At 35.8% G+C, this 25,479-nt stretch overlaps 1 protein-coding gene and 1 long non-coding RNA gene across 2 annotated transcripts in view; one reads left to right on the top strand and one right to left on the bottom strand.

Moving 5' to 3' along the window:
- The window catches only part of LOC135198043 (uncharacterized), a 211,517-nt gene that overhangs the window by 5,987 nt on the left and 180,051 nt on the right, over positions 1 to 25,479 (bottom strand). Inside the window, exons 4-5 of the mRNA XM_064225423.1 lie at positions 11,150 to 11,395; positions 263 to 461 (exon numbers count right to left, since the gene is read on the bottom strand). Coding sequence (XP_064081493.1) covers positions 263 to 461; positions 11,150 to 11,395 — 445 coding nt within the window. The remainder of the gene's footprint in view (positions 1 to 262; positions 462 to 11,149; positions 11,396 to 25,479) is intronic.
- LOC135198044 (uncharacterized) overlaps positions 1 to 25,479 on the top strand; it is a 226,658-nt gene that overhangs the window by 73,839 nt on the left and 127,340 nt on the right. The window contains exon 3 of the long non-coding RNA XR_010310712.1: positions 280 to 476. This is a non-coding gene — a long non-coding RNA (uncharacterized LOC135198044). The remainder of the gene's footprint in view (positions 1 to 279; positions 477 to 25,479) is intronic.

Genomic DNA, 25,479 nt, shown 5'->3' with positions numbered 1-25,479 from the left:
CACTTTCAGTTCCAAGCATGAAATAGATACAAATTGCATTACTATCGGATTGGATCTTGCCTTCGAAAGTACAGATTGCAATAAGAATTCACATGGTATCACTAATTGGAGATCTTGGGTCCACCAGCCCGGTTCTAAACTGTAATTAAAGAAAACGTGTAGTCTTTCAGTTTGTGCGATCTTGGTCTGAAATTCAACTGATTTGCTCATAAATTTCTCTAGAGAAGTAACACTCGAAATCTTGGTTTTGAGTCCAGCTAACCTGATTTTAAATTTCAGGGGATTATCGAAATACTCTCCCTGCGTGGTCGAGGCAGCATGTAGAGTGACAGCAACAGAATCGCTCTCGCTGTAATATACATTAAGACCTGAACCTTCCCCACACCAACGGCCTCCACGCCTCGGTAACTTTGGTTCCTCGATGCCAACGTAGTCACCATCGCAGCCTCCGATTCCAGCACCTGTGGGAAATTAAGGTAAACAAAATGTCTGAGAGTGCTAGAATGAGAGTAACATTAGCGAAGACATATAGAGTCTATTGGTAATTTTTAAACGATTTATGTAAATTTGTATTAGCCACAGTGACCTCTTAACTTTTCGATTTCTTCACGCCTCGTTCTGACATATCGGGTGCGGATTCGAAGCCTGCCATGGGCGTTAGAGTTTCTTCATTTGTTTCTTCATTAGGATCTTGGGCTTTGTACTGATAAGTGTATTTAGAAGGTGTGAAGAAATCGAGAAGTTAAGAGGACATGGTGGCTGGGCTGTTACCAATACATAAGGGGAAGTTGTATTTATGAACTCATTTCAATATTTCTTTTATGTAACATGGCGAAACTCGTTGATATTAGCGTTCAGAAATGAGAATAAACAATCACAGGTAAGAGTAGCATTATGATAATGTTCTAAGATGCATAGATGTTGATCTAGGTATGGCAACCAGTCAGCCTTCTTGGAGTTTATGTCAGTCTGATGGTGAGGTTTGAATGCAATTCTTGCTGTCGTATAGAAAAAGATACTGGTGTCCCTCCCTATTTCTCCATGATTTCCAAGTAATTTATTCGGTTATAATTTTCTAGGTTATCTGCATGTGACTTGGATTTATTAATACCTCGGCTGAGGTTATTAGAAGAAAATACTCAGCATGTCTCTTTCCGTCCAATTGCTTGTGTTTATATGATTGATAACTATGCCTTTTTAGAATCAGTCAGCTTTGTTTAAGAGTCATTAAAATGACCAGATTTAATATATTCAGTAATATTATATTAACTCAGTAATTTGGTTGTATTTACTATCATCATCTTTATTATTTCCTTCAACGTCTGGCACAACGACCTCTCTGAAATCCCTCCATACGCATCGATTTCACTTCACACATAAATGAATAAAGAAGAAAATTCTGACCCCACGACGAAGTTAAATTTAAAAGACAGTGGAATAAAAGAAGAGTATTTAATTTTATCCCATTACTATCCGCCTCACATTCCTTAGCTTATTCTTCCTTAAGCATACAGATGAGACCAGAGGAGTTCTTTCTCTTTCTTCATTTTTAAATTTCTTATGATGACTGTATTTTCACTATCGTTTTTATACGATGATTTTTAGCATTGTAAAATGGTAGTTTTGAAGTTTTCTCTCTCTCTCTCTCTCTCTCTCTCTCTCTCTCTCTCTCTCTCTCTCTCTCTCTCTCTCTCTCTCTCAATACCGTTTTTGCATCCCTGCGCAAAATCCATAATTATCATAAAGACACAGCGGGAAGAAAAACTTTCGGTTTAATACGGCTCTCGATACGGTCTCAAATTTTTCTCGTGTGACCTCCTTTGAGGAAGACCTTCGCAGGGCCGTCTTCTGCATGAGGCAGCAGAAGCAGGGGACACAGAAGCAGAAGCAGATGCGTTTAAAGCAGAAACAGCAGAGGAAAGATGCAAATGAGGGAGAAGATGACGGATTTCTTGGCTGTCGATTGAAGTTTCCCCATAAAACCACTTGAGCTAGGAAGCGCCGAGGATACGAACTTAATAGATTTCCATTGACCAAGTGTTCGCCAAACGTCATTTGATATAGAGATATACATGTGTACATTCATATGCATACACACATGCAGAAACACACAAACCGCACACACAAAACCTTTAACTTCTACTTCATAGTACAACTGTTGGGCTTTCTCACAGTTTCAGCTTTATATCCCTGCCTAAATGTCATGATTCATTAATTCATCTATTCGATCCAAGGAAACTATCTCAAAACAGTCTGATCCATCATTTCCCTTAAGCTAAATATTTTATAAGATTTTTGCAACATATTCGTATATACCACACAGACAAATGATCTAAACAGCTGGAATTACTCCCTCTATGAAGGAAAAGATTTTATATATATATATATATATATATATATATATATATATATATATATATATATATATATATAATGTTTGTGCATGTATGTGTGTGTTTCTCACTATTATATTGAACTCTTATACTGGTAATTGGTGAAAGACTTTGAATTATCATTTTATAAAATAGTTTCCTGTTTCCTCTTTTTTTTGTGTGTTCTATATAGCTTGCTTATTTAGCTTTTCAAACGTTTCTCCTGGCGGACTATTTTTCTGCCTGTAGCTTTTGATCTTTCTTCCTTTCGTCTGACGATTTTAACAGAGATTTTTCGGATAAGTTAGTCCCCTCTTTATGAATAATCCCTGTTTACGTGAAAACCTTGCTTCCACTAAATCTCGGAACGTTTTTTTTTATTCCAATGTTTTTCCAAACCCCATCTTCATAAACAGTGCAAGCGCAAGAGAAATCAAAGCACAGATTTCGAGGAATTCGGATTTTGAAAGTTAACGTTGTAAAGCTGTGTGGGAAAAAATTTTGCTCAATAGGTTATGTGGAAGTAGGTAGGAGAATGTGTATTTCGAGATTGGTATAGTCTCGCCTTCAGGGAACCCATTCTCCAATTTTAGTCTTTATTGCAGCTACAGGGACAGTCTCATAGAAATTCTTAGTATGCTGGAGTGCCAGTAGCGTTAACAGTGTGGTAAGTGAATAGAGTTCCGTAAACACTTGGGTTATAAGTTTTATTTTTTTTGTGGAAGCGTCCTAAAAGTTCCTATAGTAATTTCGATGTAAACGGATATTGCTATAGCTAGAATAGTCAGTTTATTCGGTAGAGCAAACCGGTGTAAAATTAGAAATAATCATATATGTTCCCTTTCTTGATTTATCATGCGTCGTTTACGAAAGATTGTTCTCCATATTTATTTTTTCTTTTTGCTTATGTTTGAAAAACAGTAAAGGAAGGTGTTCTTACTTTGGGACACGGGCAGTTCTCTTGTTACTCGCTATTGTATTTTTACACGACATTATGGGTTCCCTGTTTTAACTCTTTTATTATTTTATAGTATATTTCTTTTCTTTTTAAAAGTAATTTTGCTTTTCAGTATATTCACGTGTCTTTACTTTTCATGTCATTAGTTTTTCTTATTCTTAGTCATTTTTTTTATTTATTGTGTTTGCTATACTGGTAATTAATGAGAAAATTACTTGTATTGGGGATGAAATGTGTAATTTGTCAAACCATGTTTCTAAAAAGAGAAGTTTACAGACTGATTTCAGAAAGAATTAAAATGTCAGTTATTATGCTATGGTGATAAATTGATTTTACAGTAAGGTGAAGATGAAAAAAAAGAAATACTGAACGAATTTAATTACATTTACGAGGAAATTCTAGAGGCTGCAGGATATTTAAAAATTGCGTGAAGAATTTAGGATTATTATTGAAAGGCTGTATCATGGAACCATATATATGAAATTCTTAAGACTGAATAACTAAGAAGTTGTTATTGCTAGTTGGTGTAAGTAATTCTTCTGAGTTATGTTTATTCAAGAAGGGGTAGGGGGAATTGTATTTTACGCCCTCAAATGAAATTCTCACTGCTATAAGCTCCCTCCTACCATGGTCCCGTGCACCGTTATTCTCTCTGTTTTTATTCTTTTTCATTCCGTACTTTTAACATTTCTTCGTTCACACACACACACACACACACACACACACACACACATATATATATATATATATATATATATATATATATATATATATATATATATATATATATATGTATATCACACTCCACTTATTGTTTCACTTCCTCTACGCGGACTACTAAAGGTACTCGGCCAACTTCTGTGGCAACGTTGGCTTTCATGTATTTACTTGTCATGCTTGTGAAAGGGTTTTGTTGTTGGGAAAGAAAGTGGTGTATGTTTTCCTCTTCTTTTCCTAAACTTCCCAGTTGAAGAGGATCTTTTGTTACTTTAGACTTCCAAGTATCACGGTTGACTCAACTGAGTTCATACGTTTCCTGCATTAGTAGGAAACGGACAATTGAGTTTTTCAAATCAGACATTCAAACAATACTTTAAAGTTGTCATTACATCACCCATGCTGAAATTGGCCAGTTTAAAGACGCTTAAACATTCTCTTTCACGAAATCCTTACAGATGCATCGGTATATAATTCTGCTGTGTAGAAAAATTGTGTGAAGATGTCTGCTTATTTCCTCTTACATTTACACACATATACCTTTCTCTGAATCCGAGTCTTTTACTGGAATGGAGTGCAGGGAATCGCACGAGCAGCTATTGCCATTCCAGGAGACATTTTGAGCACAATATTGCCAGAACGATTCTTGCCTCGCTTTTACAATTCATTAAGTAGCCCGTCTCTGGTGCCTCCGAAGAAACCAACAGCTGCACAGAGCCGTAATAGCAGTCTCGTAAGGCAGCAGCGTTCTATTCAAATAGGCGTGATCTTAATTAAACAGAATGAGTGAGACGGACATTATAATCCTGGCATGAACTAGACTGGTTCGTTCGGATCCCTGTGCACGGCCCGGGCTCCGTCTTTCTTCCAGTGGTACTTGTTTTGGGTTCTCATGTGTTTGTTATATTGTCAGTGTTTTATGAATGCCATTTTGCAGACGATATCTAATCAATACTTAGCCTGTTAAAATTGGGTGAGTGATCCAAGGTATAGTAAAATTACAAGAAATAATGCGAAAAGGTTTAACGAAATATCGGGCCTGGAACAACAGAACACAATATCAGTAGTTCTCGTGGGAAACAGAACATAATAGAAATGGCGGCTGAAGCTGATTTGGATTTTGAGCTGTATCGTTCCTTTTTCTTTAATTCTTCGTCCATTTGAGAGTTGCTTTCGTGTTTGTTTGGTTCCTCGCATACGTTTTGTGATTAAGACCAAATACCAATATTGGTCACAATCGTCCTAATATTTGTGTTGTATACATTTTATATATGAAATTTTGTCATATACTCCATGACATTTTTCATATTCACAAATGTTAATCCTCAAATTTCGTTCAAAATCCAGTTCACACTACATCGGGGATAACTTACAACTAAGTGGCATTTTAATTTATCAATGGTTTGTCACAAGTGGGATTCGAACTGCCACTTGTTTGATACATCGATGTACATTGAACTGGTAACGAAGCCCTATCAATTATAATTCACCTTGGGCATAGGTATTTCCCGATTTGTGATTTATTATATATATATATATATGATATATATATATATATATATAATTATATATATATATATATATATATCACGCTTGAAGTATTTGTCTTTAAAAGTTTATTATACCATTGGAGGCAACATTCCTGGATTGTTGACTTATGTCAAGCATTTTTCTTAGTTTATACTTCTCACGGAAATTACTAGCAGATGGAGGGTTCTACTTGCTTAAAGGTGATGAGAAAAGCTCTTCTTAGGAACAGCCTCGTAAGGGATGATATACCGTTAAGTCGTCTTTTTCGTCTTGACCGTTATTGATTTGTCCCCAGATATAACTTCGTATTTAAATTTGACCCCAATCTCCACCAACTTCTGGCCGAACGTAGGCCCACGACAAACATACAAAACTATATAGATGGATTTGGGCTGTATTTTCAATTGAATATTTTGGAGAGAGAGAATTATTGTAATATAAATCATCCGGGAAAAATGATCGAGTTTTTCCTGCGGTTTTGTCGTTAATGCTCCTTTAAGAAGATAAATTAACTGGTATGCGCATGTGTGGATGTATATTTACTTTGTATATTTTTGTATTCAGTATAGAGAACGTGTCTTTAGCGAGAGCTTAATCTGACAACTTGGCGTCCGGACGTGTGCAAGCATACATAAAAGTTCTTAGTGTAGGTGCGGAAGTGTGAAGACTCGGCAACTGTCACCCTTAGAGTGAGAGTTTTCATCCTATATATTCAGCTCAGACGAAGACGGGGAAAAAGAAAAGAAAATGCGGAGTAACGCAATCTAGCAAGAGACATTATGCAGATTAAATGACTGTGGTTATGAGAGTTGCTTAATATCGTCCAGACGAAAGAAAGGGGAGAAAAAATAGTTTCGACCCCTGAGTATTAAGGAAAAAGAAAAAAGAGAAAGTAAGAGAAACTTTATTCATTAAAAAGTAACGCTCTGACTGGTGGAGATTCTAATTAGTTCCAACTGTCACCGCTTCTCACAGGTGGCGCCTCTAACCCTCATGGGGCAGTTTGGATAATTTATCATGCCTGATTCATCTGTTAATGTCTTTTTGTCTCTTCTGCTATTTTTATCTCATCTCCTTCATCTTGCATTCTTTCTGGGTAGCTTTGGCGTTGTGGGACTAACCCAAGATATAGGAACATGTGATCTTACTTTGTTTTGTTTTTGATTTTTTAGCTATATATTACATCGAGAAAGAATCTCTCAATATCGTGAAAACCAAATATACATCGAGGCCGTGGGTTAAATTTAATGCAGATTTCAGAATTATTAAACTACCCTTAATAAATGATGTCTCTTTACCTGTGTTGTATGCCTTTTGCTGCCAGGTTACTAATTAAAGGAGACAAAATGAAAGCTAATCAAAGGAGATCCAGAGTTGAAGCGTTTGTGACTTCAGATCAGTTAAGGGGAATGCAAGAATTCGTGATTTCTTTTCTTTTTACCTGGTATTGTTCTCCATATTAACACACACAAACACACACACACACAGGCGATTATGCTTCCATTGACTTTTATCTCCAAGTTGACAATCGTTGTATCCAACCTTATGTTAGATAAATTCCTCTTTCAAAGAGAAACAAATAAAACAAAAGTTATTAGGAAAGAGTAAATGTTACAAATGAATAAAAGAAATGTCGTGTAAGCGAAATGATAATAATTGTGAAATCATAAATAAGAGAACGAAACTTTTCGTAATAGTATCAACGTTCACAGTGAGTCCATTGTGTTGTTGGCAAAGAGAAAAATGGTAATGAGCAGTCGAAAAGGAAGCTTGTGAAGTTCTGCGCTTTGGTGAACCCTCTGCTTATTTCAATAAACCCGTTCTTTTGTACAACAAACCCTTTGTTTGCTCCAACGAAACTCTTTGTTTGCAAACGTAGGTATTTCTTGATTAGAATCCATTCACATCAGTGCGGAAATTATACAGATACAGTGACCACTCATAGTTCTTATATATATCCTTAGTTTCGTTACACTTCCTGCATGTTCGCAGAATTTCATGCTCTAATAACTGGAGGGACGATTATTTCCCCAGAATGCTTTATATTGTACCCTTTAATGTATCTCACTGATAATGCTTCGAAGGGAAGTTTATGGAAATGACAAACTGAAAAAATAAAGGGACAGGTGTATTTGTGAGATTTCCCATTACCCGTGTATAGTGGTTCAATTAATCCTTGTAAAGTCGGTCTTTTAAGGAGTGAGGCAACAGTTTTCTTCGTGGTTGACAACAGTCTTCCTTTTTTCCCATGGCGAATAAGCTCCAAAGCTTATTTATCGTGCTCTCGAAACTTATCGTTCAGCAGTGTCACCAGCTTCTCAGTAGTAGTAGGTTGCCAAATCACGATAATGAAGCCTTCAAGCCAGTTACTTGCGTGTATACAGCTTTTTTATTTCAACCGTTTCCTCGTCTTTCGCTTAAGAAAAATGAACAGTATAAGTTATTTTAAAAAGGTATTGGGCGTTTTCATTAGAATCAGATTAAACACTGGATCAAGTTAATGAAATATTTGGCAATTGATTCCTGTGATTCTAATTAAATGATCATGGGTGTCGTTTTCCGCTAATTTTTGACGTCAGGTTAACAGACATATCAAATAATAGCACATCTCCCTCACACACACACAAATATTGTATGTATGTATATATATATATATATATATATATATATATATATATATATATATATATATTATTTATATTATACATATATATAAAGTAATCATACACACACACACACACACACACACACACACAATATATATATATATATATATATATATATATATATATATATATATATATATATATATATATCATATATACATACATACACACATTTTAATTTCTTGCCATTCTCATGGAATTTCAGTTTCTAGATTTGTACCAAAGTAACTTTTCGGTTGTACTCCTGTAACTTCTCCATTCCATTAATCGAAAATTGTCCAGGTCTTTGTTAAGAAATTAACGTTGTTAAATACATCGGATATTGTTCTAGGTTAGTCAGGGAATTCCCATTTTTGGCTATTTGAGCTTGTAAAATTTTTAATGGGAGTGGTATTTATTTTTAGAGAATAAAGATCTAAACCAGTTAGTTTTTAGTGAGGAAATGCCCATTCTCAGCTATGGACGTCAGACATTGTTCAAGTCTTGTGTTCGGATATTCCAGTTTAAAAAAAAAATTACGGTAGATATTACCCAGCTTTGAGCCACGTATATAGTAACCGTTTTCCGTATTTGTGCAAAAATATCGCAATGTTTTGTATATTTTCAAAGAAATTACGTAGTTTTGATTCAGAAATTCCGTTATCAGAAGTTTCTTTCACAATTTGCTCCGATTTGTCCCGATAAGTCCCCATATAAAGAAAATAACCTCGTGAATTTTTCAGTTGGGAGAAAGAAAGGTTCCTGTTAGAAGTTTAAGTTATCAGCTTTTCAGTGTTGTGTTAAGATACAGCCAAACTTTAGTGCATCCTTCAGGGATATTGTTTTCTCTTTTCTTGTCTGATGTGCCTCATCGAAAACTAAATAGTGTAAACTACATATTTATTTACAAATGATCTGAAGGTTATGAAAAATGAGCGTTGAAGACTCATTTGCAACAAAAGACAATACATTTGATTGATGAAGGAAAAGGAACCGAGGATGATATATGATCGTATCATGAAAGATGGAAAACGGATGAGGAAGTGATCTATCCAAAGAGCGACGCGTGAAATGATGGGGGATAAGCGATTTGCAATGAACATGTAATCCCTTCTACTACGAAAGTATGCTGCAGAAGCAGTCTCGCACATGTACTGGTCAAAAGCGATGTATTTACTGATTTAAGAACAATATGAACATAACCATTTGAGTATATGTACAGTGTATCGATCCATGTGAGCATGCATATGCACATTTGATATAGAATGAAATAGCAAGAAGTGCAAGAAATACATAAATAAAAGAATAAAAAATGCTCTCCTCGACTTAGCCGAGTTCTCGGCTACGTTTGTAGGTATGGATGAATGAATCATCAGGAAATAATGTTCACTATGGTGACATGAATTGTGGTCTCAAATTCACAATATTAGACTAAGTCGGGAAATATTGTAGCAGCTGGAGAGTACCTAGTGCGAGCGTAAGAAAATGTAAGTTGGTTTTGATGATCAAGACGATGTGCGAAGTATTTAATTTATTAAAAATAAAAGTTAGCAAAAGACTTTCTCTGCGTATGAAAATGATATACCAGTTAAATTTAGTCTCATGTTACATAGATCTAAAAAAAATAAATAAAAAGTTTAAAAAGCTTTGGACAACACATGAATTCAGGGAGCCGTTTCGCTTAATGTATCTTGTAATTGACATGGATATGAAAAGATAAGGGCCTGAAGTACTATTTTTAGGAATTATTATTGAGGAGAAATATAAAGGACTAAGTTATATTTCGTAAAAATGCATTAAGTTGACTGCCGATCTGACGAAAGTTATGTTTACATATGCATTGCTATATTAATCTAATCGAGATGCGCAACAAGCTTGAGAGAAAAGGTGGAGAGGACGTGAGAGAGATTTGTACTAAATGATTTTAATAACTGCTCATTACTTAATACGAGTATGTTTCTAATTTTATTTAGATTACTGGAAAAGTAGACGTAAAAGGTACAATCGAGATACATTATTTGAGATATATAAATTGTATCAGTAGAAGCATAATATGTAAGAATGTGTAAACCCACGAAAATAGGCAACTCCTCACTCGTTACAGTTAGCAGGAAGGGACACTCTCAAGGTGTATAAGGAAATAGAGCGACTAGGGGGACATCATTTTCAGAACATTACCTGATAACTCTGTGTAGAGAACGCACGAAGATTTGCAATAAACAAAATGGTAGGAAAAGTGGGAAAGGAATAAAAACAGTCATTATATTGACATATTTTAAGAATCAGTAGAGGAAGGGAAGGGTGAATGGAAATCTAATAAAGGATTTAACAAATTAGTTGTGTGTACCTTCACGAAGTGATCCGTAATGAAACATATTTAGAGATTAGTTTTTAAGTAAAATAGGAGAGGTTTTAATTCTTCATCAAAATTAAACTTTTTTTTTTTTTTAAATATAATGTGCAGAAAAGTATGGGATAAATAGACATATAGGATTAACAGATTACCTTTACCAGAATGTATGTAATTTCATATATCCACGATGACCTCTTAACTTCTCGACTTCTAAGCATACTTTTCCACTAGCTTATCACTACGAGCCTTGAACCCGAGTTGGGATCAAACAAGGCCAATACAGTACTATATTGGCCTTGGGATCAAATGAGGAAGCTCTTGCCTCCAGTGGAGCGATTCGGACCAGTCCGCGAGAGATTCAAACGAGGCCGGTTCACCCTGCCATGCTTTGCATCATGGTGCATAAGAACGGCCCTAATGAAACCTCCTTTGCATTGGTTCGAATCCATCCGCAGAGAGTGACGGAGGTCTTTGTGGCTATAAAATTACATACATATACGGTTATACATCTTAAGCAAATTTTGGATGTACGCAAATACAGGCAAGATTTGTTGTCTCCTATGACATCTCTTACCATCGGCTGCAGCCACGTTGTAATGTCCGACGTGAAACTTCTGAAAAGTAATCTGGACGATGTCGCCGTGATCTCTACCTATGGCCACGAAAGTGAGGATGCACTTGAAGCCTTCCGTCTTGGATGTCTCCAGCACGTAGAGAGGGTGCGAGGGCACAGGAGGAGGTCCTGCGCGGGAGGCCGGGGGTGCTGGCACCTCCAGCTGGTACGTGTGTTCCACGTAGCCGTAGTAGGTCCGATTGCATACTGGAAAATAGAAAATAGAAAAATTGAAAATTTTGGTGAGTACTTTACTCCGCTGATCTGTTTGTTCAGATAATATAACATGCTTCCTTTCTTGTTAAATCCCCTATGACAATATGGAATTTGCTCTCATCTTTCAGAAATTTTGACTCATCCTTCCCAGTTTGTTGTTCATTTTAATTAAGCTGACCTAATACCAGCACAAACCCATGATGATAGAGCAACCTCTGAACACTGGTCTGATTTCTCTCTCACTTTTTCTCAAACATTCATCCGAACAATAGTGAAGCCAAGTTATTGTCAGAGGATGTATATCATCGCATTATCGTCTCAACGGTCCTAAATGCTCATTTGACCAGGACAGTGATTCTGACGATCAGGAATTTTCGTTTAAATTGCCTCCACTTAACTGATGTGTTGGCTTTTGCCATGGAAGACGTTAGACTAAGTAGCCACTTACTTACACACACACACACATATATATATATATATGTATATATATATATATATATATATATATATATATATATATATATATATATATATATATATATATATATATATATATATATATATATATATATATAGTATATATATATATATATATATATATATATTATATATATATGTGTGTGTGTGTGTGTGTGTGTGTGTGTGTATAAATGTGTGCGTGTGTTCGTAATTTTTATTGACCATATATATTTATGCCATTTCCGATTTCTCACTAGTTCTTCAGGGGTGAGGTTGCTAGCAACATGTCTTTCATGACCACCAGCAAATCCTGATACTGTTTAACAGCTAGGAAGACTGGTGGATGATGATAGGCTGGGACAAGTCCACGGCCATGGCATGATTTTCCACAGGAAGAGTTATTGTCAAAAATGGAAGGTGTTGTAGTCAATATTCACTTTTTCCATAGGTTTTCCTTATTTGAGGCTTTAGCTATTGTGAGACTGTTTTGCACTTCATAGAAGGTATAGCCATCCCATACTTTATGAGCTCTAAAGCTCTTTTGCTAGTAGATTCCTGGACAGGTAATGAATGCCTAAAACATTGTTATGGTACATCTTCACCCCACGAAAACGGTCACTACGCTCATGGGCTTAGACGGAACAGTACTGTTGAAATAGCTATATTGACTCTAATAAAGGTTTGTTTAACACACAAAGTCCCTTTTGGGAAGGGGGCACAAAGAGGTAAATCACGAGTAAGTTAAATTTAGGAAGACCATTGAAAGAACCCAAGACCTAACAATATATATATATATATATATATATATATATATATATATATATATATATATATATATTATATCTATATTCGCATATATATACATATGTATATATATATGTACATTTACATACACACACATGTATATATATATATATACACACATAGATTAAATATTTAATTTATATGTATATATTAACATTATGGATATATGTGTATATATATACATATATATATATATATATAATATATATATATATATATATATATACATTTATATTTTTGTATATTAAGGAGATTTGTTTACACGCTGAATATATAATTATTCCGAAGATATATATGAGTTGCATTTCATTTTTATTGGTATTTTACTGTTTTCTATAATCTTAGCAAGGAAGAGTGTCTTTTAATCATGTTTTTTTTTCTATTTACCCATTTGATTGATGGTATATTTTATGGCAAAAATTACGCAAATAGTTAAGCGTTGATATCCACGAAAGTTTACCAGATTTCTCGTCTCCGAATGTTCATGCTTAAGTATGCAACCATTCATCGTCTCTTTGTGTAGATGTTGCTGATGCACTTTTATTGTAGTGAAAATTATATACAACATAGGCACTCTCAGCCCTTCACATGACACCTGCAAGGAAGCTGTTTCGACTCTTCATTGCTGTCGGAGCAGACGGCTGTCAGACGTAACCCTAAACAAACAGTGCCAATAGTGAATATCTAAAAATGGGACTTACAAAGAGAAGCACATGTGTCCGAGTGGGAATGACGAAAAGGTATCATTTGTGATGTTCATGAACAGAGTGAACAATACCGTCGCAATAATTCTGCCGGGCATTGTTCTTCGCCTTTTGATGTTCACATAAAGCGGAATGATCTCAGCAGAGATTTTTATTGGGTTTCTTTTTTTGAACGCCTCTTTTTGTTACACGAGACTCGATATAGTGGTTGACACTGTTTGGCAGCAGTTGCCTTGAGTTGTCAAAACGTAGCTTCACCTGTATAGTAACGTTCAAATACCAGTGCGATTATGGCTCCTGCAAGTAATTTGTAAGCTAATGTTGGAGACGGCAAGATAAAAATCTATCCCAGATATAGATATTCAAACTATACTTGATATATTTAAATATTTTTTTTAATGTACTAACATTTTTTCTTGATACCCTTGATTTTTCGTGAATCGTTTGTGTTTAAAATATGATATTTCAAGCATCACGGTTGCGATCGATTTTGTCCATAAATCTGGGGGCGATATTCATTTGCGACTAGCAGTAGCTCTTAAACTCCGTTGATAGCTGACTGCAAACTACTCAACTGATTATATTTTTACCCATAGCCAATTGGTAATGGAAAATAGATCTTTATTTACAAAACAACAGAATGAGATTTACCCTGCTTTCTGAGTTTTCATCACGAGCAGGTAATTAATATTGTTACCGTTAAGATATGTCGCAGCTCCAAGCAAGTAAATCAATAAATCTGCTCTTCAATCTAGTTTTTTAGCTCCACAACATCACTAAAATGAATCATTCCCTCCTTCCCTAATGATTGACGAATCATAGGAAACAACCAGTAATACACAGATGTTTTCTGGAAGATGAGTAATGCAAAGGACGCTTCAGAGATCTGTTCGAGAGTATCAGAATTTCATTGGAAATTGAGAGAAATGTTAAGGATGTGCCGAAGCAAATATTTAGATGATTAAGAGTTGTTTTCATATTGCAATGTTTGTTGTGTTATACAATGTAAATTTGTTCGTAAATGAAACCCACTCAGGATCACTCATGATCTAGTCAGTGTGCTCTCGTTTATGTATATTGCATGCAAATAGGATAATTATTATTTTATATATATACATGCAAACACACAAACACAAAACCCTTACGAACTACCTTTTGTAGAGTCGTTGTTTGTGTATTTAGTTCCCCAACTAAACACCCAAACCTCTTCCTTCCAACTGTATCTGAGCTAACGTATCTACTTTGTCTTTCCTTGCGTCATTTCGTCTTCAATTCTGTTAACTGAAAGTTGGTCGGTGGTTTAAGCTTTTAAATGAATTTTTATAATTGTATATTTTTAGGCGTTTTACTTTTTTATGGATGGATTTTTTAATTTAAGATAGCTTCTTAATGGATCATATTTATTTACGCATTCCCAAATGTAATAATGTATTACTAAGCGTCGGAATAAAGGGGAAAAAAGATGTTGAAATAGGCCTGTTTCCTTAGCCCACTCGTGCTTAAAAAAAGAAGAAAAAGGAAAGAAATGTGTGTGCGTGTGCTTATGCGCGAATAGTTAAAGTAAAATGATTTAATTCAATTACATACGGATACAAATGTATTGACAGACATCTATTTCTCCAAATAGATTCTCTGTAAACTTATTCCAGATGTCTGAACAGTTTAGTATTTATTTAGTTTTAGACTGCTCAACGTCTGCTTCCCCGCATCTTGTTGGGTTACTCAAAGTTGAGTTTTCACTCACTATTTTTCTTGGTATCCATAACCTTTGCGGTCTTTTACTTATTCTTTTGATAATGATTCAACTGCTAATATTAATTTTGCTTTGAATCAGCACTCTTCTCTTGTTCTTACTCAGCCTGGAAATACTCTTTCATCGATTAATTCTGATATAATGAATTTTATAGATGGAGCCTCCGAAACTTTGTCAAATTCAGTGCCCATGAGACAGGTTCTCCTTACTTTAATCCATCAGATTACTCGAATAATATTCGTAACGAAAAGGAAATTGACACTGTCGTTGTTATCAACATTTTGAGTTTTCAGATCGCACAAACTATTGTTGGTGAAAGCCCATTGGCCATAATGCTAACTTTCTTCTTAGATAATTAAATATATTGTTTTAAGATCATTTCACCACTCCATTAGCTAATCCTGTGTGTTTTCCTTATTCGTTCCTGCGTGGAATACTGCTCTCATATCTGGGAATCATCGTCTTGTGTGTCGTTCTTTGATGTGATTGAATGAAAGGCTATTCGTTTAGTCAATAACCTAGTAATTTTCTCTCCACTTGACTCTACTTCTTTCTATAATTGTTTTTTGGTCCCTTCTTATATGTATGTATATGTATGTATGTATATATATATATATATATATAGATATATATATATTATATATGTTTCTATATATATATAATACTATATATATTATATAGATATATATAATTATAATAATATACTGTATAATAATACACAATAATACATATGAATTGTATATGCAATGATATATATAGTATATATACATAAAGAATTTTGTCAAATTCACGTTGAATTTTCCTAAATTGAAGAATATTAAGCTACAAAAACCTTATAATGTCGGATTCCCTATACGTGGAAATAACCGACGCCTAGAGTTGTAATTGATAAATGTTTTTGCCATGGATAGGATTCAAACCTATTGCTTTGAATTTAATTTATTAGATATAAAACGAAATTTGTAGTTCTCTCTCTCTCTCTCTCTCTCTCTCTCTCTCTCTCTCTCTCTCTCCTCTCTCTCTCTCCACTCATATACATAGTATACATATATCTGCTTATGTATCGTTCGTTTTAGGCAGGTCTTACCACTCACTCAAAACAGAAAAGGACAATCTCTTGACAGCAGCGTTGTGATGACATTCGTTCTTTGTTTAGTTTTCCATAATTTTCGTGAAACTGTTTAAAAGGTTCCCCTCGTATTTTCTTCGCCATTATCTTTATCCGCATTTCTGCAGTTTAAATTCGGTATGGTTGGCGCAGGATAACGTGATCCTTGTTATTCAGATGTGGGGATTTTGAATGTTTTATTTACGGATTTTGGTCCCCTTATCCCTTTTTTTGCATGTGCGTTTGCAGACATCCTCATACATTTTAACGTGTGCGTATATGTCATTCTAAGTATATTTGAATTTCTGCGTATATATATATATATATATATATATATATATATATATATATATATATATATATATATATACACACATTTGTGTGTGTATGTGTGTTTTTGTATGTTTGCATTTTTCTTTGCCATTAGAGCATTTCTCTTAAAAGGGAAGAAAAGACAATGCTTAACGCCAAATTCACTTTAAAGTTGCTAAGTCGTTGATGAACTTTTCTTTGCTGAAAACTTCCATATCCTCCATATCATTAGCCGATTCTTACACCTACGCAGTAGGCTCATCAGTGGCACGTCGAACGCCCTTGCCCACTTCATCCTTTATAAGCTAAAGTCGTTTCTTTCCAAACCTTCTTTCATGCCATTTATCCCCCTCTTCCTGACGCTCCCGAATTGAATGCGTTCTGCACAACTCATCATTTTCCTTTAGTTTTTCGTGACCGAATCACCTCAAATTACTCCGATTCATCGTTAAATTCATGCTTGCCTTCTGCCTTTCCTGCTTATCCCTACATTTCTTACTCTTTTCAGTTCTCCTTGCAACCCCCAAACAATTACCCTTGTGTGCTTGTGCTCTGGGCCCATTTCCTCTCTGGAAGTGCGACGCCAGAAGGATGCAGCCTCCAGTCTGAGCAAATCCTCTGGGGCGAATTTGCTAACCTTACGTCATTTTTCTTGGCTCTGGCAAATTCAATTGCTCGTTTATAGAGAGATGAGAGGTGGGCAGGATTTTTTGGAGGATCCCCTTACCTAGCAAACGTGAGATGAGTGTTGCACCATTGTATAGTTGCCATATTGCAGTAATCCGTTTCCCCTGATGTCACTGTTTTACTGCTGATACGAAGAAGAAACTCTTTATACAGCGTTACACCTTACTCTATAGCCACCTTTGAACTTCAGTGCATGTAGATTTCTCTTCGGATCCCTTTCCATACTTATAATCTAAACACTTGGTCAAGTCCATGCAACCAAGGAGAGAATGCTCAAAGTACAGAATTGCTTATGCTCGTATGAACCTCCGGCCATCTTTAAATATTTATGTAATATTTCGGAAAAAAACTGCGGTAGGCTGAAATAACTAAAAATACAATTTTTTTTCAATGGGTTTTTCGGTACGTAAATAATCCGTCATGCCTTTTTCCGTCGTGATTCCTTCATGCATTTCCCTCCTGTTGTTTATTGTTGCTTCAGCCCAGTCATTTCCGTTATTATTTTTCAAATGGACACCGTAATTACAGTTGGGGGAAGTTCACTGCAGCCTAATTCACTGCCTTATTTGCAGGAAATCCTTTAAATCCGGGGATTAAGGTAATAGAGCTATCTCTCCCAATTTGTTGTTTTTCGCAGACGTCTCCGTTTTCACTTTGATTTTAGCTAGTGCCAAAATTCTTATTTTTATTATGATTGCATTTTTTCTTTACCAAAACGCCTTTCCTACGGCTTGGTGACCTTAGGGAAAAGAGGACTGCGTTCTCTGCTATTTTACAAGCAATTTTTTTTATTTTTATTGATATCTACTTGTCTATTCAAGTCTTCACCGGCGCTCTCTCTATAATTCATCTACATGACCAAACTCATATCATTGTACCTCTGTACATTTCCTTTTCACCTATCACACCCTTACTACATCTCTATGTCTATACACTTCCTATACTTTAAAGATAAATCTGTACAAAGAGCTTTCGGGAATCTGTTCGGACTGAAAAGGGGGAATCGAACAGACTCCCGAAAGCTTTCTGTACAGATTTCTCCTTACATATAGGTACACATACATAACTGCGAATTTGTTTCTCCATTTCAAGACTCATGCTATTATTATTATTATTATTATTATTATTATTATTATTATTATTATTATTATTATTATTATTATTATTATTATTATTATTATTATTATTATTATTATTATCTTTCCCTATGCAAATACCCTATTCAATGTCTTTTCGGTAACAAGAACATACAAAAATAAAGAAGAAAACGCCGTGATTGCAAGGCATCGCTGTTGACAACTGGGAGAGAGAAAAGGACGATTGGCTTAGGTCTCTTCAAACAAGAAACAGAAAAGAAATCTCGTTTTATCCGAACGCGGAGAGATCGCTTTTGACTGTTTCAAACTGAAACTTATTTTACACTTTTTCCTGGGCGTATCAATTATTTTATCGGAAGTCTGTATCACCACGTATAACAAAGTTGACGTAGACTACGGAAACCAATAAAGGTTCGAAAAATAAAGTAATGTCGAGATCAGCATAGCGGCTATATCTGGAAACAGAGTATTTTAAGGATATGAGAATGGTTCCCATGAAAGACGGTTATTTTCAACATTGTCCCTATCCGTACAGGTTTTTTTATGTTTTTGTTTATTTTTGCCAAAACGTTACCTTTAAAATATATATTCGCGGAAATCACTTTCCCAGAAAAGAAAAAAGAAATGGAAGTCCTTAACATCTCTTTCTGCTTACCTACGCTAAAGTGGCTATTTTAAGAAAAAAAATTCCCAGTAAAAAAAACAAAATGAAATGTTTTTTTTTTTTTCTATTTTCATTTTTTCAGCGTGCTTTGCTTTTAACACCGCCTTGTATCACCACGATAAGAAACAAAAAATAGATAAGGAAGTGTTATCGGAAAAAGTCGTTTCTATTTTCCGTTGATGTCGTTCTACAACTCCGATACTTTTTAAATAAAATTGCATTCCATTTTCTAGCTTTTTCACCTCAACAAATACAAGAGGAAAAGGTTTCCTCTCTCTCTCTCTCTCTCTCTCTCTCTCTCTCTCTCTCTCTGACCTTTTACTTGTTTTCTTTTTCTTTCCGCATTTTTTCCAAAATTAAACCTTCAAAATCCCGAGTAAAGTGTATCACACAGCTTAATCTTGTTAGCTTTTTTTGAAAATGGTTCAATAAATCCAATTTAGCGCTGTGAAAGCTCCCAATCCAATGGCTATACGTAGAACGGAATTGGCTACTGGACAATAAAACAGAAAATAGGATCTTCCGCCATATGTAAATGAGACCGCAGTTTTACTCCCCGAATCTGCTCACGGGCCTCATGCCCCGGTGACGAATTTTTTTCACCTCTTTTCTTTTTTTTTTCTCACATGAAAAATTCTTTGCAGCATTTTCCAGTTTAACTGCACAAGGAGAAGAAGAAGAATAAATCTGTCTTTCTTATTTTTTATTCTTTCCTTTCTCTGTTCCCAAATTTTCCTGTTCTTTCACTCCAATGGCTTGTGACACTTCAACAACTCTATCTCAATCTATGGGAGAAAAGACTGGGACAGAATCTATGGATATAAAGTTTTCTGTTATGAATACTCCCATTTGTTTTATTATTAACTTGATGGTTGCCTTCTAGAAATCTCTTTCTCTTTTTATGTATATATACAATATACATACATATATATATATATATATATATATATATATATATATATATATATAACTATATATATACATATATATATATATATATATATATATATATATATATATATATATATATATATATATGCTTAAACAATCACAGTAGATGCACGTGACTCCATTATATAAGCGAATTCCACAGAAAATGACAGGCAGAAGGTCCATATCAAGGCTACTCTCCAGTTTATTCAAGCATCGCCGGGGCGCAAATGCCTGAATAAATAGGAGAAAGCGCTTGGTTCTTACCTTCTGTCCTGTCATTTTCCTGTGTTATTAGTATATATATATATATATATTACATATATATATATATAGATATATATATATATATATATATATATATATATATATATATATATGCGAGTATACGTGTTTGCAAAATGAAAAGAGGACGTTAATTTTTTTTATTATATGTGGGATTCGCAAAAAGAATAATAAACGAAAAATCAATACACATCTCAGATCCGAATTAAGTAGTTCGTTGATCGATAGCCCTTCTTAGTTGCGGCATACTCATGTTTATCCCTTGTTTTCTAGAGGCATTACGTTTGAGGGTCCTCTGCGTATGACCCAACCAGATGAGACATCAATGCCCTGGTCATCAGTGTCCCCTTTGGGAATGATATCCGTACCGTGTAGTTGTCATTTATGATGTCAATTGTACTCTACTGTCGTCCATCGGGAGAGGATCTGCCATCTTTAAGTGGTACTCAGTCAGTAGCTTGAATAGATAATTAGAAGCACATCAGTTCATCCATCATCAGTACTTAGAAAGATGCACAGGGCTTTAGGAAAGATTTATCAGTGTTAGGTATCTATCATCCTGCCAGGTGGCCAAGGTACTCGTTAGGTTACTGCATTCCACGTTTACTTTGTGGAGATCCAGCAATCGAAAAATGGCTCGATTTGTAGACCGTTCTCTTTATCGCTAGTCTTTGGAATTTTCCAGGTTTTACTTGGCCAGCCTCCTATGAATTTCTTTTATGTGAAGCTGATCTGTCTCCGCTGGTTTATGCCTATGACTCTTTGCTCTCCTTTTCTGTCCTTTGGACTCAAGCCATCACCCATAGAAAAGAAATGCCATCTGTTTTTATTACAAATTCCTTTACTTATGATAATTCAAAAGCTGCATGATAACTAAAAGCTGCCATACTCAGAAATTCATTGTCTTCAGATCAGACCTAAAACCATCAAAAGAATGGCTAGCAGTTAAATACCCATAAAAATTGCTCCTGACATGCACTTTAATTCATCTGGCTTTATACAATTTATTTTTAAAAGGAAAAGTCAACTACTCATCACTAATAAGAAGAGATAGATAGCAACTGCACACGCACATTCAAACGACTACATTTTGGTATGTCTCTAGAAGATTATCACGAGTACAAGAAACCTAATCAAATACCTATCACCCATCAAGAATGGAAATCTGTGTACTAAAGTCCTGAAGTCCTGGGGATCCATTTCTACTCCCCTTCATATTACGAGGCTCGCCACGTTTGGCCTCATGCGCGCGTTTTCCTCTCGAATAGTTTTATCAGTGAGGGCGGTTGGGTGTGTGCAGCCTTGTCTGACCTGCCTTCTTGATGAGATAGAGAAACGAGAGAGAGAGAGAGAGAGAGAGAGAGAGAGAGAGAGAGAGAGAGAGAGAGAGAGAGGCTGGTAAGAGAATTGAAAAAAACAAAGAAGAAAAGTGAAGGAAGAAAATACCTTCTGGGGAGAATTAGGACATGGAAATAGAGTGAAGGTTAAGGGAAGAAAAAATAAAGACTGAAGATTTGGCGAAGGATTCAGAATGAGGCTGGTTAAATGTCTCAAAAAAAAAGAAGTGGAGGTTGGGCAGAGTTGGCCTGGGGTTTGGTTGGGGTTTAGGGTTTGGAGTAAGAGGATGTTGGATGAAAGAACGGAAAGAGGTTGAAAATATGTATGGAGGAGGATGCAGGATCTTCCCTTCGACTGCGATATTGACAGAAATTAACATAATACAAGAATAAAAACTTAGCAAGTGAAAATTTTCCGGAAAAGACAGAGCATCCATCTAATAATGTTGTAATAAAAACAGAAAAAGCTATTGTGTAAGACTCTGGAGAGAGCAGAAAGTCCCAAAAGAGGAGAAGAAAATTCAACTTCTGAAATAACTTTTCACAGTCTGCTAGGTTTTTCTCTCCTCCTCTTTATAGGTTAGGTGGAAATGTTAAACACAATTTTCACGAGATTTTTATATTGCATTTCTTCAGTGTAATTTAGGCTTTCCTTCATAGCTTTCTTTCTGTGCTGATTTATTATAAGGTGTTTTTATGTAAAACATGCATCACAGTTTTGTCTGTCTGTCTATCTACTTTCCTATCAATACATATTTCCCTGTACCAGCATGTCAGTAAATCTGGTCTTAGCCATCTTGCTACTTGTGTTTGTCTAGAGCACATCGATGTGTCGTTTAGCAAGTATGCATACAACTATTTAGGTATATAAATAAGCGTGAGTGGCATTTGCGTAAAGATACCCTTCCTTAAAATAGTAAACTTTTTTCTTTTTTTTTAAACTCCCCTTCATGCTTTACATGGATGGTTGGTTATACCCTTCCATAATTTATTCCGAGAGCTTCCGGAAAAAGCAAACCTCTCCCAAGGCTTAACAATCCTCTCTCCAAAAACCCCTTCACCCGAAAGAAATATTCGTATCTCCCTCAGAATTTCATCACTTGCTGCCATTCACGAAATTTTCGTAAAAACCAACGAGTAATGTTTTGCATAATCTACTAACGAACGTACAAGCAACCTGAGCCAAAAGCATAATCTGCTTGTCTCAGATAACCGTGGTAGAAGTGCTTCTTGCTTGTCATGATCTTTTCAGTTCGTATGGCAAGAGCTTGTTCATTCCGCACGATCATCCGCCATCGTCTAAACTAGTATATCCTGTTAATTATAATTATCGTGATTGAAGGGGTATGAAACAGCGAATATTTGGATGAGTTAAGTCAAGTATATCCTAGTGTAACCAAACCTCTGAGCTGATTAACAGCTCTCTTAGGGCTGGCCCCAAAGGATTATATATTTTCACGTGGCTAGGAACCAATTGGTTACTTAGCAAAGGGGCCTAAAGCTTATTGTGGGATCCGAACCACATTATATCGAGAAATTAATTTCTAATCACCAGAAATAAATTCCTCTGATTCCGCGTTGGCAGAACGGGGAAGCGAATTCGGACTACTAAATCGGTAGGCGAACACGTAACCCGCCGGTCCAATGAGGAACTATTTGATGAGTAAATGACTAAGAGAATTGAATTCTTTTATTCTTGATTCTCGCAGCCAGAATTACAGGTTCATGTGGAATTCTATTAATTTGAGGTCATGGACTCTTATGGTCACAAAAAACCCCAAAATATGAACACCACACACATTACTTCACCCACCCTCTCCTGAGCTGCGACCTGAAGGCGACCTTTGGCGGCCTCTCTGCTCGTCCGCCTTTACTACAAACAGGAAAACGCTAATAGATCACGGACACGACAAGAGCATGGCGTACCGAGGGCCGCAAAAAAATGAGCATTTCCATTTTGCAAGATAGCAAGCAACTTCAGCTGTGCCACGAAGAATCATAAAACACCTTGGCCTTCCCAAGTGACGAGAGGGACACCCACGGAAAAACGATCATATGTCATCTAGAGTCTTGGTGAGGAAGGGAACATGAAGAAGAAGGAGGAGGAGGAGAAAGAGGAGGGACACGAAAATGGCGACTTTAGTCGGAATACGACAAGAACTTGATGATGGTTAAGAATGACAGAGATAAATGGAGAGGAAAGCGGACAAAAAACAGGAGAATCATATATTGCAGTCCTGTGCCAAACGAAAATCAATATCTTATCGTATTTACGAAGGAAGTCGTTAAAAACTGCAAAGAAGAACATAGGTGACATAGATAACTGTTAAGCATAATAAAAAATATTTTATCTGGCCCCCTTTTAACCAAGGATGACAGTCACGCGGGCTTTACGTCGGTAGAGGGTAGAGTTCCTTGCAGTCATTCAGTCAAGAACTAACTTGGTAAATAAACTGCAAGTTTGTGTACAAGCATACGTATGAGGTGATGTTTATACTTGGGTATATTTTCACGTGTGTGTATGTATGTGTACGTACATGGATGTAGATTTACCTAACGTGTGAGATGAGAGAGACCAGTTGCAAGATTGAATAATGAAATCTGTTATTGTCTCAGAGTTCTCTCTTTTTTTTTTTTTTTGCTTTAGATCCTCTGTGAATTGGAATATACAACTTTCCCACGGGCTAATAAAACGCTCAAAGTTCGACCATATATGGATTGCAGTAGTTTCAAAGCAAAGCAGAGGAACATTTATGCCAGTATTTGGAACGGAATCCCTGAACTCCATCCCATTCATAAGGACGATGAAGGATTGCTAGAGCTTTAATCTAATTGAAAGCGCCGTGGCTGAATTTCACACAAGGGGTGTCCTTCACGGCCTTCCTGTCCTGAGACTGATGCCGCCTCCCAGTGATGACAGCCGGCTTCCTAATGCCTCCCGCAAGAAGATATTGGACTACATGTTCGATGTCATGGACCACATGAGAAGAGGACGCACCTACCGCTGCCTGATTGGCCAATTGACCCGTCCCCTTCGTACTACCCTTTCACTCTACCGACACAGCTTTATTCCCATTCGTTATTCATAATCGGCCATCACTGTAGATGCGGATGACATTATTCTCTCTCTCTCTCTCTCTCTCTCTCTCTCTCTCTCTCTCTCTCTCTCTCTCTCTCTCCCGCCGCATGCATGTGCAGATGGTGTCAGAGATACTAAAGAGAGAGAGAATGCATTCATTTTGACAACAGTACTCGTAAATTCCTCGAAAATGTGTATTTTTATTTTGACTACGATAAGCTGTATGAGTACTGAAAATGAGTCCATATTCCAACCGTAATTACTTAAAAAAAATTATAGCTATTTAAGAGCTGCTTACTACCAGTTATATCATTAAGCTTACTCCTGGTTAATGAACAGAAGCTCGAACGCTATCACTCTTCTATTTGAATAAAAAATTAATCTTTCCTATACAATGCGTCTAATTTTGAAATTAAAGTAAGAATTGAACGCGCAAAAAACATACATTGCTTGCATATGGAGTGGAGTGAATGACTACATCGAGCTTCCAGCATACAAAATTCTAACGAAAACGGATCAAAGATACGGAAAAATCAAATACCGTGTGTATTTGTTGAGATACAAAGACCTTTAAAGCTTCGTCCAACTTCTGTGAACTTGATCACTGAAATATTTTCAGTTATTAAGTCCACTGGAATTGGACTGGAGCTCTGGATTTGTGTTTCTCAAAAATATACTCTTATTTTTTTATTTCCTTAACGTATCAGCGCGCTATTTTAACTTTAGATTCTCCCTCATATAGGTAAATAGGTTTATATATATCCATAAATATATGCGCACACATATATCCGTACATACATATGGATATATATATATATATATATATATATATATATATATATATATATTTATATAT

This window comes from Macrobrachium nipponense, chromosome 21 (genome assembly GCF_015104395.2).
Source record: "Macrobrachium nipponense isolate FS-2020 chromosome 21, ASM1510439v2, whole genome shotgun sequence".
Taxonomy (NCBI): Eukaryota; Metazoa; Arthropoda; class Malacostraca; order Decapoda; family Palaemonidae; genus Macrobrachium; species Macrobrachium nipponense.
The sequence above is the reverse complement of the archived record's forward strand: the minus strand, read 5'-3'. Positions and strand labels throughout refer to the sequence as shown.